Source organism: Lethenteron reissneri, chromosome 64, assembly GCF_015708825.2.
Source record: "Lethenteron reissneri isolate LAM-NWPU_2019-01 chromosome 64, ASM1570882v1, whole genome shotgun sequence".
Classification (NCBI taxonomy): Eukaryota; Metazoa; Chordata; class Hyperoartia; order Petromyzontiformes; family Petromyzontidae; genus Lethenteron; species Lethenteron reissneri.
The window spans coordinates 10,660,434-10,679,030 of NC_083842.1; the positions used below are offsets into that span (position 1 = coordinate 10,660,434).

General features: G+C 53.5%; 1 protein-coding gene across 1 annotated transcript in view; it reads right to left on the minus strand.

The window, feature by feature from the left end:
- Positions 1 to 10,839: 10,839 nt before the first annotated feature.
- LOC133359166 (homeobox protein GBX-1-like) overlaps positions 10,840 to 18,597 on the minus strand; it is a 35,759-nt gene continuing 28,001 nt past the window's right edge. Inside the window, exons 10-11 of the mRNA XM_061577571.1 lie at positions 14,044 to 14,142; positions 10,840 to 12,446 (exon numbers count right to left, since the gene is read on the minus strand). Coding sequence (XP_061433555.1) covers positions 12,339 to 12,446; positions 14,044 to 14,142 — 207 coding nt within the window. The 3' untranslated portion in view covers positions 10,840 to 12,338. The remainder of the gene's footprint in view (positions 12,447 to 14,043; positions 14,143 to 18,597) is intronic.

The window sequence follows — 18,597 nt, forward strand, 5'->3', positions numbered from 1 at the left end:
TGAAATTTGTTTTTTCTTAAAAAGTGGAAAAAATTTTGGAAATAAATTGTCACGCACAACGAGTCTGTGTGCAAAATGTCAGCTCGATTGGATCACGGGAAGTGGGTTAAAAAACGACCGAAAGATTTGCACGGTCGTAAGCACGCAAGCAAGCAAGCAAGTTAACTTAATATAAAAGATTTAAAAATAGGCACACGTTTATTGTTGTTTGCTTTCGATTGGTTTACATTAGATTCCATGACAGGAGGACCTTGCTGTGTTTTCAGTTTCTTACAAAGAGCAAGACAATAAATTACAGTACGTGTTCAATGGGCCACAACCCAGCCCACATTGGTCTTTGAAACGGGCGGCTAGAGTCCTCTCGTCCTCTGGCTTGAGATGGCTGCCACCTATGGGTCAGATGATTGCCTGCCACCATGAAGCAATTGGTAATTAAATAAATAAATAAATTTCCTAAAATGTTGAAAATTTTGGAAAAAAATGTTCACGAAAATAAATTGTCACGCACAACGAGTCTGTGTGCAAAATGTCAGCTCGATTGGATCACGGGAAGTGGGTTAAAAAACGACCGAAAGATTTGCACGGTCGTAAGCGCGCAAGCAAGTGAACTTAATATAAAGGATTTAAAAAGAGCTATGCAACCTCAGTTGGCCTCCTCCGGTAAAATAAAAATAGTTGAGTTTTTATATGACGCAACAACTGTGCGCGTGGGCTACGGCTGGCTCACTGATGAGCACAGACACAACAACAACAACAACCGCCATTCGCCACTAAGTGGCGGTGACGTCACCACGACGCTTGTGCCAGGCCAGGTGCACTATGAGTTCACGTGAAGTGTCGAACGCCCGCCGGCAGGAGGTCACGGGGCAGACCCAGGTGCCGTGGGTCGACTGAGATGACTGGCCGATGCACCACCTGTGCCTCCCCTACTGTGCCAACAACATCACCACCAACCCACCACCACCAACACACCACCACCAACAACACCACCACCAACAACACCACCACCAACACACCACCACCGTCGCTCCGAGTCTCTGTTTAACAACTCACGGAAAAGCCTGGCGGCAGAGGTCGCAAACGGGTTTTGATTCCTTACCGTACCCGGCCGCACCAGGGTCGCAAATGGGTACCCGTACCCGGCCGGGTACAGGTACGGGTACCCATTAGCCGTTCCCTACCCGAAATGAGTGACAAACGGTTACTCACCAGTGGCTCACGGCCTACCCGTACCCGTACCCGGCCGCACCAGGGTCGCAAATGGCTACCCGTACCCGTACCCGGCCGCACCAGGGTCGCAAACGGCTACCCGTACCCGTACCCAGCTGGGTACGGGTACCCGTTCCCTACCCGTACCCGTACCCTACCCGTACCCTACCCGAAATGAGTGACAAACGGTTACTCACCAGTGACTCACGGCCTACCCGTACCCGGCCGCACCAGGGTCGCAAATGGCTACCCGTACCCGTACCCGGTCGGGTACGGGTAGCCGGGTATCGGGTAGGGTACGGGTATCGGGTACCCGGTTGCGACCTCTGCCTGGCGGTCTGCGTGTATCGCTTGATGATCACTAAAACGGAGACAAACCCTACGGCAAGGCCGTTCGTTCCGCATGCTGTGAGGGTTGCTGATTCTTTAACACGGCAGAGAGGAGAGAGAGGACTTCGGTTCCATTTAATTTCTCACGCAATTCCCTCAATATCTTTTTTAAGGCACCCAAATGCGTGTTTTTTTTTGGTTTAGTTTGTTAAGCCGCGCTTTGACGACGACGGAAAGGGCACTAAACTCGAGGCAGAAACACGGTGGGCATCTGAAACAATGACGACGCTTTTGAAACGCGTTCAGACGAACGCATGCCTCTGCGTGATTTGCCCGGCACGTGGAACCAACTGTGCCGGGCAAATACAAAATCCATTTCTCTCGCCAAACCAAGAAAAGAGCGGCGGTGGCGACAGCAGCGGCTCACCGATGAGTCCCTGCGAAGGTGGAAACCAGCCAGGCACCGCTGATTGCGCCCATGCGCAAGGTAAATTCCTCCGATCGCGCCGTGGCTTTTCGTGGGGATGTAGGTGGGTGGGGAGGGAGCGAGGGTGGAAACACACGAAAAAAAACTGATCGCTGACCTTGAAAGCGGCTCTTCATCCACAGGCGTTTGTTGAGACTGTGGTTGGGGTCGTTTACGTGAGAAAGAGAGAGAGAGACAAAATCATCTTATTAATAATTTCTCACCTCGCGTCATTGTTGTTAATACACGGCGATAATTATAATAGCGGCAACGATTTCATGACGGCAATTATTGTTGCTGTTGCTATTGCACCAAAGATCATCTCGCCGAACACCACGACACAGACCGACCCCGACCCGGGCACGGACGTCGTCAGGTCTCAACGCGAATTGCCACCGAGTTCACCAAAGACAAAGATCCCCCGTGTAGCCTGTGACAGACTGTTGGGGCAAGTGCTGTTAGCGAGTAGCAGCACCTATGAAGGCTGCCGGCACTGTGGCACACGAGGGGGGTGGGTGGCCAGCACCACCACGCCCGGCCGCCTTTGTCTCCCCCAGTGGCCATGTTTACTACACAACATCACCACCAACAACAACACGCACCACCACCAACCAACCACCACCACCACCAACCACCACCAACACTACCACCACCACTAACCACCATCAACACCACCACACCACCAACACCACCAACACCACCACCAACAACAACACGCACCACCACCAACCAACCACCACCACCACCAACCACCACCAACACTACCACCACCACCACTAACCACCACCAACACCACCACCAACAACACCACCAACACCACCACCAACACCACCATCAACACCACCACCACCAACACCACCAACACCACCACCACCAACAACAACACGCACCACCACCACCATCACCACCAACCACAACAACGCACCACCACCACCACCAACCACCACCACCAACCACAACAACGCACCACCACTACCACCAACCACCACCACCAACCACAACAACGCACCACCACCATCACCACCACACCACCAACCACAACAACGCACCACCACCACCATCACCACCACCACCACCAACCACAACAACGCACCACCACCATCACCACCGCCACCATCACCACCAACACCACCAGGGTGGTGGGTGGCCAGCACCACCACGCCCGGCCGCCTTTGTCTCTCCCAGTGGCCATGTTTACTACACACCGCACCAGGTGCTCATTTGATGGCTGAGTCGACCTAGGGGGGAGGCCCATGACCGGTTCAGATAATCGTCACCTGGTGTCGGGTGGCCGTGAGCGGGAATCGAACCCGGGTCGCCAGGTTCGTAGCGCTAACCGCTGCAAATAATGATGATGATGATGATCATAATAACAGCAGCGATTAATGACGGAAATTATTGTTGTTGTTATTGTTGTTGCGCCAAAGATCATCTCGCTGCACCACCGCTCCCCCCCCACACCATCACCACCATCTGTGACAGCAGCAGCAGCAACCCACCACCACCATCAGCACCACCAACAACCACCACCACCATCACCACCATCTGTAGCAGCAGCAGCAACCCACCACCACCAACAACAACCACCACTACCATCACCATCTGTGGCAGCAGCAGCAGCAGCAACCCACCACCACCATCACCACCACCAACCACCACCACCATCACCACCATCTGTAGCGGCAGCAGCAGCAACCCACCACCACCAACAACAACCACCACCATCACCACCACCACCAATAACAACAACGCAGCACCACCACCAACCACCACCACCATCACCACCATCAACAACGCACCACCACCAGCAACCCACCACCACCAACCAGCACCATCACCACTAACAACAACGCACCACCACCAACAACCACCAACACTACCACCACCAACAACACGCACCACCAACACCACCCACCACCACTATCACCATCACCACCACCACCATCACCACCACCAACAACAACACGCACCACCATCACCACCACCATCACCAACACCACCACCAACCACAAACAACAACAACACGCACCACCATCACCACCACCATCACCACCACCATCACCAACCACCATCACCACCATCACCTACTCCTAAGAGTATGAATCCTTGCAGTCACGAAAGCTTCAAATCTAGAATTATTACCACCATCACCACCAACAACGCACCACCACCATCACCACCATCACCATCTCCACCAACCACCACCACCAACAACACGCACCACCACCAACCAACCACCACCAACACTACCAGCACCACCCACCACCACCAACACCACAACCACCAACCACCACCAACAACAACACGCACCACCACCATCACCACCACCATCACCACCACCAACAACATGCACCACCACCATCACCACCACCAACAACACGCACCACCACCATCACTACCAACAACAACGCACCACCACCACCAACCACCAACCACCGCACCACCACCATGGCACCACCATCACCACCACCATCACCAACACCACCAACCACCGCACCACCACCAACAACAACACGCACCACCACCACCCCACCACCACCACCAACCCCCACCACCATCACCAACCACCACCATCACCACCATCCACACGCACCACCATCACCACCACCACCACCACCAGCTCCAGCCGGCATCTGCACTCACCGAGTCTGCGCTGAGCTCCGCGCGGAGCCACAATCCTGGAGCACAAAAGCCGCGCGACAAACCGCACGGCGCGGACAGGCAATGGGTGGGGGAGTGGTGGGGGTGGTGGTGAGGGTGGTGAGGGTGGTGGTGGTGAGGGTGATGGTGGTGGTGGTGGTGAGGGTGGTGGTGAGGGTGGTGGTGATGGTGGTGGTGGTGATGGTGGTGAGGGTGGTGAGGGTGATGGTGGTGGTGGTGGTGGTGGTGATGGTGGTGGGGGTGGTGGTGGTGGTGAGGGTGATGGTGGTGGTGGTGGGGGTGGTGGGGGTGGTGGGGGTGGTGGTGAGGGTGGTGGTGGTGAGGGTGATGGTGGTGGTGGTGGTGGTGAGGGTGATGGTGGTGGTGGTGGTGGTGAGGGTGATGGTGGTGGTGGTGGTGGGGGTGGTGGGGGTGATGGTGAGGTTGATGGTGGTGGTGGTGGTGAGGGTGATGGTGGTGGGGGTGATGGTGTTGGGGGTGGTGGTGGTGGTGAGGGTGATAGTGGTGGTGGTGGTGGTGGGGGTGGTGGGGGTGGTGGTGAGGTTGATGGTGGTGGTGGTGGTGAGGGTGATGGTGGTGGTGGTGGTGGGGGTGGTGGTGGTGGTGAGGGTGATGGTGATGGTGGGGGTGGTGGTGATGGTGGTGGTGGTGGTGAGGGTGGTGGTGGGGGTGGTGAGGGTGATGGTGGTGGTGAGGGTGATGGTGGTGGTGGTGGGGGTGGTGGTGGTGAGGGTGGTGGTGGTGGGGGTGGTGGTGAGGGTAATGGTGGTGGTGGTGAGGGTGATGGTGGTGGTGGTGGTGAGGGTGATGGTGGTGGGGGTGGTGGTGGTGGTGAGGGTGATGGTGGGGGTGGTGGTGAGGGTGATGGTGGTGATGGTGGGGGTGGTGGTGGGGGTGGTGGTGGTGGTGGTGAGGGTGATGGTGGGGGTGGTGGTGAGGGTGATGGTGGTGATGGTGGGGGTGGTGGTGGGGGTGGTGGTGGGGGGTGGTGGTGGGGGTGGTGGGGGTGGTGGTGAGGGTGATGGTGGTGGTGGTGTGGTGGTGGGGGTGGTGGGGGTGGTGGTGGGGGTGGTGGTGGGGGGTGGTGGGGGTGGTGGTGAGGGTGGTGGTGAGGGTGATGGTGGTTGGTGGTGGTGGAAGTGGTGGGGGTGGTGGTGGGGGTGGTGGTTGGGGGTGGTGGGGGTGGTGGTGGGGGGTGGTGGTGGGGGTGGTGGTGGTGGTGGTGAGGGTGATGGGGGGGGTGATGGTGGTGGTGGTGGTGGGGGTGGTGGGGGTGGTGGTGGGGGTGGTGGTGGGGGTGGTGGGGGTGGTGGTGGTGGTGGTGGGGGTGGTGGTGGTGGGGGTGAGCGTGGTGGTGGTGGTGGGGGTGGTGGTGGTGAGGGTGATGGTGGTGAGGGTGGTGGTGGTGAGGGTGATGGTGGTGAGGGTGGTGGTGAGGGTGGTGGTGGTGAGGGTGATGGTGGTGGTGAGGGTGGTGGGGGGTGGTGATGGTGAGGGTGATGGTGGTGGTGAGGGTGATGGTGGTGGTGGTGGTGAGGGTGGTGGTGGTGAGGGTGATGGTGGTGGTGGTGGGGGTGGTGGTGGTGGTGGTGAGGGTGATGGTGGTGGTGGGGGTGGTGGTGGGGGTGGTGGTGGGGGTGGTGGTGGGGTGGTGGGGGTGGTGGGGGTGGTGGTGGTTGGTGGTGAGGGTGGTGGTGGTGGGGGTGGTGGTGGTGGTGGTGGTGGTGAGGGTGATGGTGGTGAGGGTGGTGGTGGTGATGGTGGTGGTGAGGGTGGTGGGGGTGGTGATGGTGAGGGTGATGGTGGTGGTGAGGGTGGTGGTGGTGAGGGTGGTGGTGGTGAGGGTGATGGTGGTGGTGGTGGTGAGGGTGGTGGTGGTGAGGGTGATGGTGGTGGTGGTGAGGGTGATGGTGGTGGTGGGGGTGGTGGTGGTGATGGTGGTGGGGGTGGTGGGGGTAGTGGGGGTGGTGGTGGTTGGTGGTGAGGATGATGGTGGTGGTGGTGGGGGTGGTGGTGGTGGTGGTGGTGAGGGTGATGGTGGTGGGGGTGAGGGTGATGGTGGTGGTGATGGTGGTGGGGGTGATGGTGGTGGTGAGGGTTATGGTGGTGGTGGGGGTGGTGGTGATGGTGGTGGTGGTGAGGGTGATGGTGGTGGTGGTGAGGGTGATGGTGGTGGTGATGGTGGTGGGGGTGGGGGTGAGGGTGATGGTGGTGGTGATGGTGGTGGTGGTTGGTGGTGGTTGGTGGTGGTGGTGGTGAGGGGGTTGTTCTCTCATCCAGCAGTGGAGTGATCACGGTTTGACTGGCGAGGGATGATGATGATTATGATGTTGTTGTTGTGATGATGTTGTTGTTGATGATGATGTTGTTGTTGATGATGATGTTGTTGTTGATGATGATGATGATGTTGATGATGATGTTGTTGATGATGTTGATGATGATGTTGATGATGTTGATAATCATGATGATGATGATGTTGTTGATGATAATCATGATGATGTTGATGATAATCATGATGATGATGTTGTTGATAATGTTGATGATGATGCTGTTGATAATTTTGATAATGATGTTGTTGATAATGTTGATGATGTTGTTGATGATGATGATGATGATGTTGTTCTTGGTTGATGATGATAATGATGATGTTGTTGTCGATGATTATGTTGATGATGATCATGATGATGTTGTTGATAATCATGATGATGTTGTTGATAATGTTGATGATGTTGTTGATATTGTTGATAATGATGTTGTTGATGATGATGATGATGTTGATAATCATGATGTTGTTGATGATGATGATGCACCATCAAAGCGCGCTGTACCGTGTGGGTGAAGTATGGACAAACGCACCCGCAATGGCGTGGAGAGGGGGGGGGCAGGAGGGGGGGGGCAGAGGGGGGGGGCAGAGGGGGGGGGCAGAGGGGGGGGGGCTAGCCCCTCCCCCCTCCCCCCCTCATCGCCATCCAGCAGTGGAGTGAGAGGCGTCTGTGTGCGTGAGGGAAAATATCAGAGATCCACTCACGACTTGCACATCCGACGAGGGCTGCTCCTCCCGAGGCGCGCGAGTGAGTCTGTGCTGCTGCTGCTGATGCTTGCTGATTGTTGTTGTTGTTGAATTGTTGTTGTTGTTGATTGTTGTTGTTGTTAATGGAGAGCGCGCACTGTACCGCCAGACAGTACGCGCGCTGGGAACACAATGGCCAAGAGGGAGAGGGGCCCCGGAACGCGCATTGAGGAGGGGAAGGGGCCCCGGAACGCGCATTGAGGAGGGGGCGGGGCCCCGGAACGCGCATTGAGGAGGGGGAGGGGCCCCGGAACGCGCATTGAGGAGGGGGGAGGGGCCCCGGAACGCGCATTGAGGAGAGGGAGGGGCCCCGGAACGCGCATTGAGGAGGGGGAGGGGCCCCAGAACGCGCATTGAGGAGGGGGGAGGGGCCCCGAAACGCGCATTGAGGAGAGGGAGGGGCCCCGGAACGCGCATTGAGGAGGGGGAGGGGCCCCGGAACGCGCATTGAGGAGGGGGAGGGGCCCCGGAACGCGCATTGAAGAGGGGGGAGGGGCCCCGGAACGCGCATTGAAGAGGGGGGAGGGGCCCCGGAACGAGTCTACGGTTCTCTGTGTGAGTCTATGGGTCTCTGTGAGTCTGTGGGTCTTTGTGTGAGTCTATGGGTCTCTGTGTGAGTCTATGGGACAATGTGTGAGTCTATGGGTCTCTGTGTGAGTCTATGGGTCTCTGTGTGAGTCTGTGGGTCTCTGTGAGTCTGTGGGTCTTTGTGTGAGTCTATGGGTCTCTGTGTGAGTCTATGGGACAATGTGTGAGTCTATGGGTCTCTGTGTGAGTCTATGGGTCTCTGTGTGAGTCTGTGGGTCTTTGTGTGAGTCTATGGGTCTCTGTGTGAGTCTATGGGACAATGTGTGAGTCTATGGGTCTCTGTGTGAGTCTATGGGTCTCTGTGTGAGTCTGTGGGCCTCTGTGTGAGTCTATGGGCTCTGTGTGGAGTCTATGGGTCTCTGTGTGAGTCTAGGGTCTGTGTGTGAGTCGTGTGAGTCTATGGGTCTCTGTGTGAGTCTGTGGGTCTCTGTGAGTCTATGAGACTGTGTGAGTCTATGGGTCTCTGTGTGAGTCTACGGGTCTCTGTGTGAGTCTGTGGGTCTCTGTGTCAGTCTATGGGTCTCTGTGAGAGTCTATGGGTCTCTGTGTGAGTCTGGGGTCTCTGTGAGTCTATGGACTCTGTGAGTCTATGCGTCTCTGTGTGAGTCTATGGGTCTCTGTGTGAGTCTATGGGTCTCTGTGTGAGTCTATGGGTCTCTGTGTGAGTCTATGGGTCTCTGTGTGAGTATGTGGGTCTCTGTGTGAGTCAGTCTCTGTGTGAGTCTATGGTCTCTGTGTGAGTCTATATCTATGTGTGAGTCTATGGGTCTGTGTGAGTCTATGGGTCTCTGTGTGAGTCTATGGGTCTGTGTGAGTCTATGGGTCTCTGTGTGAGTCTATGGGTCTCTGTGTGAGTCTATGGGTCTCTGTGTGAGTATGGGTCTCTGTGTGAGTCTATGGGTCTCTGTGTGAGTCTATGGGTCTCTGTGTGAGTCTATGGGTCTCTGTGTGAGTCTATGGGTCTATGTGTGAGTCTATGGGTCTGTGTGAGTCTATGGGTCTCTGTGTGAGTCTATGGGTCTCTGTGTGAGTCTATGGGTCTCTGTGTGAGTCTATGGGTCTCTGTGTGAGTCTATGGGTCTCAGTGTGAGTCTATGGGTCTGTGTGTCTATGGGTCTCTGTGTGAGTCTATGGGTCTCTGTGTGAGTCTATGGGTCTCTGGGTGAGTCTATGGGCCTCTGTGTAAGTCTATGGGTCTCTGTGCGATTCTCTGGGTCTCTGTGTGAGTCTATGGGTCTCTGTGTGAGTCTACGAGTCTCTGTGTGAGTCTATGGGTCTCTGTGTGAGTCTATCTATGGGTCTCTATGTGTGAGTCTGGGTCTCTGTGTGAGTCTATGGGTCTCTATGTGTGAGTCTGGGTCTCTGTGTGAGTCTATGGGTCTCTATGTGTGAGTCTGGGTCTCTGTGTGAGTCTACGGGTCTCTATGTGTGAGTCTGGGTCTCTGTGTGAGTCTATGGGTCTCTATGTGTGAGTCTGGGTCTCTGTGTGAGTCTATGGGTCTCTATGTGTGAGTCTGGGTCTCTGTGTGAGTCTATGGGTCTCTATGTGTGAGTCTGGGTCTCTGTGTGAGTCTATGGGTCTCTATGTGTGAGTCTGGGTCTCTGTGTGAGTCTATGGGTCTCTATGTGTGAGTCTGGGTCTCTGTGTGAGTCTATGGGTCTCTATGTGTGAGTCTGGGTCTCTGTGTGAGTCTATGGGTCTCTATGTGTGAGTCTGGGTCTCTGTGTGAGTCTATGGGTCTCTATGTGTGAGTCTGGGTCTCTGTGTGAGTCTATGGGTCTCTATGTGTGAGTCTGGGTCTCTGTGTGAGTCTATGGGTCTCTATGTGTGAGTCTGGGTCTCTGTGTGAGTCTATGGGTCTCTATGTGTGAGTCTGGGTCTCTGTGTGAGTCTATGGGTCTCTATGTGTGAGTCTGGAGTCTATGGGTCTCTATGTGTGAGTCTGGGTCTCTGTGTGAGTCTATGGGTCTCTATGTGTGAGTCTGGGTCTATGTGTGAGTCTATGGGTCTCTGTGTGAGTATATGGGTCTTTGTCTGAGTCTATGGGTCTCTGTGTGAGTCTATGGGTCTCTGTGTGAGTCTATGGGTCTCTGTGTGAGTCTATGGGTCTCTGTGTGAGTCTATGGGTCTCTGTGTGAGTCTATGGGTCTCTGTGTGAGTCTATGGGTCTCTGTGTGAGTCTATGGGTCTCTGTGTGAGTCTATGGGTCTCTGTGTGAGTCTATGGGTCTATGTGTGAGTCTATGGGTCTATGTGTGAGTATATGGGTCTCTCTGTGTGAGTCTATGGGTCTATGTGTGAGTCTATGGGTCTATGTGTGAGTATATGGGTCTCTCTGTGTGAGTCTATGGGTCTATGTGTGAGTCTGGGTGTATGTGTGAGTATGTATGTACGTTGAGATTGTTGTGTAATGCGGGAGTCGATCGGTGTGCATCTGGTCATAATTAAAGGTGCATGAATGCTTCTCAGAAGAACACTTTTAATTAAAGCATTTGGCGTTCCACATAGTTCATTTCAAAGTTAATTTATTAGGTACAGCCCTGTGAGCCATTCGGCTCTTGAATCGGGTGCAACCGCAACAAACAAAAAAACATGAACAAGAAAACATCTTAAAGTGACTAAGTGCAAACAGAAAATCCAAGAAAAGACAGCAAAATATTGCTGAAAAAATAACCGTACACCAACCCTGTGCAAATATCCCAGTGGGATGCAAGTCAAACAACAACAACAACAACCACAAGACAACTTAGATTAAGGCCATCAGTCTAACTCTGTACTACAACAAACAAACATGGCCAAACCAAAAAACGTTTCTAAAATCACCAAAATAAAGCCATGAAAGCAATGAAACAGTGCAGGTCATAGGAACTGTGACCGAATTTTCACAATAAACGACATAAACAACATGTACCACCAAACTCTGCAGCCATAAGCTGGTGTCCCTCGGTGGTGGAATCACTCGATCCTCAAGGGGAGGGCAGAACGCAGCACGGAGTATCCACTCATCGCCTCCGAACTCGTCTAATATTATGACACGCTTTCATTTAACTCACTCTGTCTTCTTGGTTCTTTCGGTAAAGTCACGTAGAAGGGAAATAATAAAATAATAAAAATTAAACATAATGAAATAAAATTAATCTTCTTAGTTCTTTCGGTAAAGTTACGTAAAAGGGAAATAATAAAATAATATAAAACATAATAAAATACAATTCTCACGACGTTTCGGCCACAACGCAAGCAGCCGTCCTCAGGTGGAGAACAGGTCTGTCGGAAAGACAGCGTCTGAATGTGCTAAATTCCTCTGTTGATATGCAAATTCCTTCGTCAAGGCGCCCTTCCTCCTCTAACCCAGCTTAAATATACGCTGCCAAGCTTGGTGGTGTTCAGGGGGCGCGTCTGGCCCACAGGCCGCAGATCAGTATCCCATACCCCCCCACCCCGCCTCCTCCGTGCCACTGAGATACAACATCTCCTTGGCAGGTCAGACCCGAGCGGGTTTTTTTTTTAATGGCGCACAAATAGCACCACCACTTTATTGAAACACGCGGCGTAGATAGGCGGATCAAAATATCAAATGCCGGTAATTATCGATGCCGTGCGCGCCGTGCTTTCGGAGGAGAAAATAACGCAGAGATAAGCAAAGGAACTCCCAAGGGTTCGTATTCTTAGGTTTTTTCGGTAAAGTCACGTAGGTAAAAAAAATTAAATATAATAAATGTAAAAAATCACGACGTTTCGGAGGCAACACAAGCCTCCGTCTTCAGGTGGAACCGTCACAGCACGATTTTATTTTAATTTTACTTTAATTAATTAGAATTTTTTTTACCTACGTGACTTTACCGGAAAAACCTAAGAATATGAACCCTTGCAGTCACGAAAGCTTCAAAATCTAGAATTAACTCTCAAAGGGTGTCCTCCGCACTCCGACGAGTACGTGGGGGCAAAGGGGGGTCACAAATCTTTGTCGACAGTGGACGGTCTCGGTGGTCATTCCACGTTCGTGCGGCGAGCGCGCTAGAGCCCGTACGCGACTCCGGGTTTCCTCGCGACGGAAGCCAGCGCCCTCCGCTGCGCCAGCTGCGCCCGTGCCGCCTTCAGCTCCTGCTGGGCATCCTTACGCAGCTGCGCCGTGATGGGGGGGGGGGGGGGTAGAGGAGGCAGACAGCGGCAGCACGACGGTTAAAGCGGCACAGCGGCGACGGCCGCCGGCTGGCCAGAGGTCGCAACCGGGTACCCGATACCCGTACCCTACCCGATACCCGTACCCTACCCGATACCCGGCTACCCGTACCCGGCCGGGTACGGGTACCCGTTTGCGACCCTGGTGCGGCCGGGTACGGGTAGGCCGTGAGTCACTGGTGAGTCACCGTTTGTCACTCATCTCCCAACGTCTTGTCTCTTCTCACAATTCAAGTTCCTAGAATCAACCCACCCGCGCCTGCAACATGGCTTCATCCCAGAGGTCGCAATCGGGTACCCGATACCCGTACCCTACCCGTACCCGGCCGGGTACGGGTAGGGTACGGGTACGTCCGGGTTCGGGTACGGGTACCCGTTAGCGACCCTGGTGCGGCCGGATACGGGTACGGGGGGTAAGGAATCAAAACCCGTTTACGACCTCTGCGGCTGGCGCGACGACGTGGGAAAGGGGTCTCCTTCCCCCGCACCTCCGATTGGCGCGGTTGGCTTAGGCACGGTGCGAAAGAAGTGCAACGTACACGTCCCTCACAACGTTGCACCGTAGCCACTACCGTCCCCGTGCCCTCCTGTGCCCCCACTGTCCCCCCCCTGGTCGAGCTGACGTGGCCCACAAAGCGATATCCGTCGTCGCTGCCGCCGCGAGCATCTTCACAGCGGCAAGTCCTGAGACACCATGGGAACCTCATTTGCCAGTAAAAATATGATAATTGGTTTTTTACCCTTCTATTTGGCAACAAAACTGACACCTTGTTTTACAAGGAGTCATGTTTGCATAGACCGCAATACCTGCAGTCATAATACAAACAAAAGACATAACTCTGAAAATGTATGCACTGTCCTTGAAGTTAATTGGTCCACACCCAAGACAGCTTTCCTTAGAGCCTAGTCTCATCTGGTCCAACACCATGTGAGACTAGGCTCTAAGGAAAGCTGTCTCGGGTGTGGACCAATCAACTTCAAGTGACAGTGCATATATTATCAGAGTTGTGTCTTTTGTTTGCATTCCGACCGCAGGTATTGCGGTCTATGCAAACATGACTCCTTGTAAAATAAGTATAACCCGTAAAAACAAAGTTTTTCACTATAAATCCTTTATATGCGTGGCGGCTAGAGTCCTCTCGTCCTCTGGCTTGAGATGGCTGCCACCTATGGGTCAGATGATTGTCTGCCAGTATTAAGCAATTGGTAATTAAATATTTATTTATTTTCCCATAAACAGTGTAACATTTTTGAATTTTTTTTCACGAACATTAATTGTCTCGCACAACGAGTCTGTGTGCAAAATGTCAGCTCGATTGGATCACGGGAAGTGGGTTAAAAAACGACCGAAAGATTTGCACGGTCATAAGCAAGCACACAAGCAAGCAAGCGAACTTAATATAAAGGATTTAAAAAAGGTGTCAGTTTTTATGCCAGATAAAAAGGTAAAAAAACAATTATCAAGTCCTGAGACGTTTCGCTTTACTTGGCGACATGTTCTTTTCCCGTCTTTCGTCGTCGTCGTCGTCATCGTCGTCACCTTTTGCTCGGAGCGCAGTTTCGCCGCGCCGCTCTCGATGTCTACGACGAGCTTCTCCACGCGCCGCTGAGCGCCCTGCAGTCGCGCGAGGAGCGTGTCCTGCGGGGGTGATTGATTTCATCGCCCGGGTGAGTGAACCGCGCTGAACGGCTCACCTTAATGAATGAAGGCACGGCTGAATGTGTCAACGGACAAACGAACGGCGGAAATAACGATGAGCAAATTGGATCATCGTGTGTGTGTGTGGCCAGTGACGATTGTCTGTGTACCGGCCCTGGTCGCGATAAGCCTTCAACAGTTCTTCACAATAGAGGACGGGGATTTGTTTTTTTGTTGGGTTAGCTCGCGTAAATGTGAATGTATCGTGAAACCCGCCACCACACGACGCAGCCAATTTAGTAAGGAGGTTTGTCGCGTAAACAAAAACGTGCCCAATTCGTTACTTAGTTCAGCACACACCGGTTCTGTGTTGGGAGAGCGAACCCACAACATTTACAATTCGTGTAGCTGTGACATTCCACCGGTATTTGCAACTGGCTTCATCAGGCGACAGCCAGAGTTGGCGAGAAATCCTCCTCCTGTTTTGGTCTTAAATACAGGTAGTGCCCGACTTACGATGGTCCGACTTACGATAATTCGATCTTACGATGGCGATAGTGATACGACAAAATTGTAAAATATTTTACATTTCGCGCGGCAGGCAAATGCAGCAGCGCACGAGGTACGATACTGTACGTTGGGACGCTGCCGGGTTGTACTGTACGCATATAGTTTATACAGTACGGTACAGTAAATTGCTCTGTTTTGCTAAATTATCACCGTTCTTTAAGACTCCTGGGTAGGCTAGGCCATCTTCGACTTACGATATTTTCAACTTAGGATGGGGTCGTCGGAACGCATCTCCATCGTGAGTCGGGGACTACCTGTAGTTATGTTGGGACAAGTGCTGTTTAGACTATTTACACTGGTAAAGCCCTGCTAAGCTATTTATCTATTTTTCTGAAGCGACCGGGCCATCTCAAATGATAGCTCAACGAAGCGGCTTATCGCCACGTGAACATTTACAGCAGAAGCCAAATACTCTGAAGGCGTGATGTCGATTCTAAATGTGGAGGGAAAAAACGGAGGACACGGAGAAAACTCCATGGCGAGAGACGCACCGCAAACTCCAAATGTGCACAGCAAGCGCTAGGATTGGGATGGAAGGCACGATCTCCTGTATAGCAGGCGAAGTAGTTAACATCTTGCCACCGTGTGATCGTGGCCATGCAACCCAAACAATGGACCATAAAGTCAAACCACTGCAGTCTGCCCTCCTTCAACGTGTGCGTGTACGTTGAACTTCTTTCGCGCCTTGATTATAAATGTGGAGGGGAAAACCGGAGGGCCCGGTGAAGAAAATGCACGCGGCCACGGGGATAGAGACACGCAAACTCCAAATATACAGCAGCAGGCGTCAGGGTCGGGATCGAACCCACGACCTCCTGTATGCCAGGCAAGGTAGTTAACATCTCCTAGCCACCGTGATGATGAGAGAGAGACACGCAAACTCCAAATATACAGCAGCAGGCGTCAGGGTTGGGATCGGGATCAAACCCACAACCTCCTGTGTACCAAACGATATAGTTAATATCTTGCCATCGTGGCATAGACTACCTGCCACGGATCCCGATGCACGGAACAATATAGTGGTGGTGGCGGCGGTGGTGGCAGTGGTAGTGGTGGAGAGACGCGCGTTTAGTGACCTTGAGTGTGGTGGTGGTGGTGGTAGTGATGAGATGAGGAGTGACCTTGAGTGTGGTGGTGGTGGTGGTGGTGGCGGTAGTGATGAGATGTTTGTTGAGTGACCTTGAGTGTGGTGGTGGTGGCGGTAGTGATGAGATGATGAGTGACCTTGAGTGTCGTGGTGGTGGTGGCGGTAGTGATGAGATGTTTGTTGAGTGACCTTGAGTGTGGTGGTGGTGGTGGCGGTAGTGATGAGATGATGAGTGACCTTGAGCGTGGTGGTGGTGGTGGCGGTAGTGATGAGATGTTTGTTGAGTGACCTTGAGTGTGGTGGTGGTGGCGGTAGTGATGAGATGATGAGTGACCTTGAGTGTGGTGGTGGTGGTGGCGGTAGTGATGAGATGAGGAGTGACCTTGAGTGTGGTGGTGGTGGTGGTGGCGGTAGTGATGAGATGTTTGTTGAGTGACCTTGAGTGTGGTGGTGGTGGCGGTAGTGATGAGATGATGAGTGACCTTGAGTGTGGTGGTGGTGGTGGTAGTGATGAGATGATGAGTGGCCTTGAGTGTGGTGGTGGTGGTGGTGGTGGCGGTAGTGATGAGATGTTTGTTGAGTGACCTTGAGTGTGGTGGTGGTGGCGGTAGTGATGAGATGATGAGTGACCTTGAGTGTCGTGGTGGTGGCGGTAGTGATGAGATGATGAGTGACCTTGAGTGTGGTGGTGGTGGTGGCGGTAGTGATGAGATGATGAGTGACCTTGAGTGTGGTGGTGGTGGCGGTAGTGATGAGATGATGAGTGACCTTGAGTGTCGTGGTGGTGGCGGTAGTGATGAGATGATGAGTGACCTTGAGTGTGGTGGTGGTGGCGGTAGTGATGAGATGATGAGTGACCTTGAGTGTGGTGGTGGTGGCGGTAGTGATGAGATGATGAGTGACCTTGAGTGTCGTGGTGGTGGCGGTAGTGATGAGATGAGGAGTGACCTTGAGTGTGGTGGTGGTGGCGGTAGTGATGAGATGATGAGTGACCTTGAGCGTGGTGGTGGTGGCGGTAGTGATGAGATGATGAGTGACCTTGAGTGTGGTGGTGGTGGCGGTAGTGATGAGATGATGAGTGACCTTGAGTGTGGTGGTGGTGGTGGCGGTAGTGATGAGATGTTTGTTGAGTGGCCTTGAGTGTGGTGGTGGTGGCGGTAGTGATGAGATGATGAGTGACCTTGAGTGTGGTGGTGGTGGTGGCGGTAGTGATGAGATGATGAGTGACCTTGAGTGTGGTGGTGGTGGCGGTAGTGATGAGATGATGAGTGACCTTGAGTGTCGTGGTGGTGGCGGTAGTGATGAGATGATGAGTGACCTTGAGTGTGGTGGTGGTGGCGGTAGTGATGAGATGATGAGTGACCTTGAGTGTGGTGGTGGTGGTGGCGGTAGTGATGAGATGATGAGTGACCTTGAGTGTCGTGGTGGTGGCGGTAGGTGTAGTGACTTGTAGATGAGGAGTGACCTTGAGTGTGGTGGTGGTGGCGGTAGTGATGAGATGATGAGTGACCTTGAGCGTGGTGGTGGTGGCGGTAGTGATGAGATGATGAGTGACCTTGAGTGTGGTGGTGGTGGCGGTAGTGATGAGATGATGAGTGACCTTGAGTGTGGTGGTGGTGGTGGCGGTAGTGATGAGATGTTTGTTGAGTGGCCTTGAGTGTGGTGGTGGTGGCGGTAGTGATGAGATGATGAGTGACCTTGAGTGTGGTGGTGGTGGTGGCGGTAGTGATGAGATGATGAGTGACCTTGAGTGTGGTGGTGGTGGCGGTAGTGATGAGATGATGAGTGACCTTGAGTGTCCGTGGTGGTGGCGGTAGTGATGAGATGAGGAGTGACCTTGAGTGTGGTGGTGGTGGCGGTAGTGATGAGATGATGAGTGACCTTGAGCGTGGTGGTGGTGGCGGTAGTGATGAGATGATGAGTGACCTTGAGTGTGGTGGTGGTGGCGGTAGTGATGAGATGATGAGTGACCTTGAGTGTGGTGGTGGTGGTGGCGGTAGTGATGAGATGTTTGTTGAGTGGCCTTGAGTGGTGGTGGTGGCGGTAGTGATGAGATGATGAGTGACCTTGAGCGTGGTGGTGGCGGTGGCGTGTAGTGATGAGATGAGGAGTGACCTTGAGTGTGGTGGTGGTGGCGGTAGTGATGAGATGATGAGTGACCCTTGAGCGTGGTGGTGGTGGCGGTAGTGATGAGAATGATGAGTGACCTTGAGTGTGGTGGTGGTGGCGGTAGTGATGAGATGATGAGTGACCTTGAGTGTGGTGGTGGTGGTGGCGGTAGTGATGAGATGTTTGTTGAGTGGCCTTGAGTGTGGTGGTGGTGGCGGGTAGTGATGAGATGATGAGTGACCTTGAGCGTGGTGGTGGCGTGGCGGTAGTGATGAGATGATGAGTGACCTTGAGTGTGGTGGTGGTGGTGGCGGTAGTGATGAGATGATGAGTGACCTTGAGTGTGGTGGTGGGTGGCGGTAGTGATGAGATGATGAGTGACCTTGAGTGTCGTGGTGGTGGCGGTAGTGATGAGGATGATGATGACCTTGAGTGTGGGTGGTGGTGGTGGCGGTAGTGATGAGATGAGGAGTGACCTTGAGGTGGGTGTGGTGGGTGGCGGTAGTGATGAGATGAGGAGTGACCTTGAGTGTGGTGGTGGTGGTGGTGGTGGCGGTAGTGATGAGATGTTTGTTGAGTGACCTTGAGTGTGGTGGTGGTGGCGGTAGTGATGAGATGATGAGTGACCTTGAGTGTGGTGGTGGTGGTGGTAGTGATGAGATGATGAGTGGCCTTGAGTGTGGTGGTGG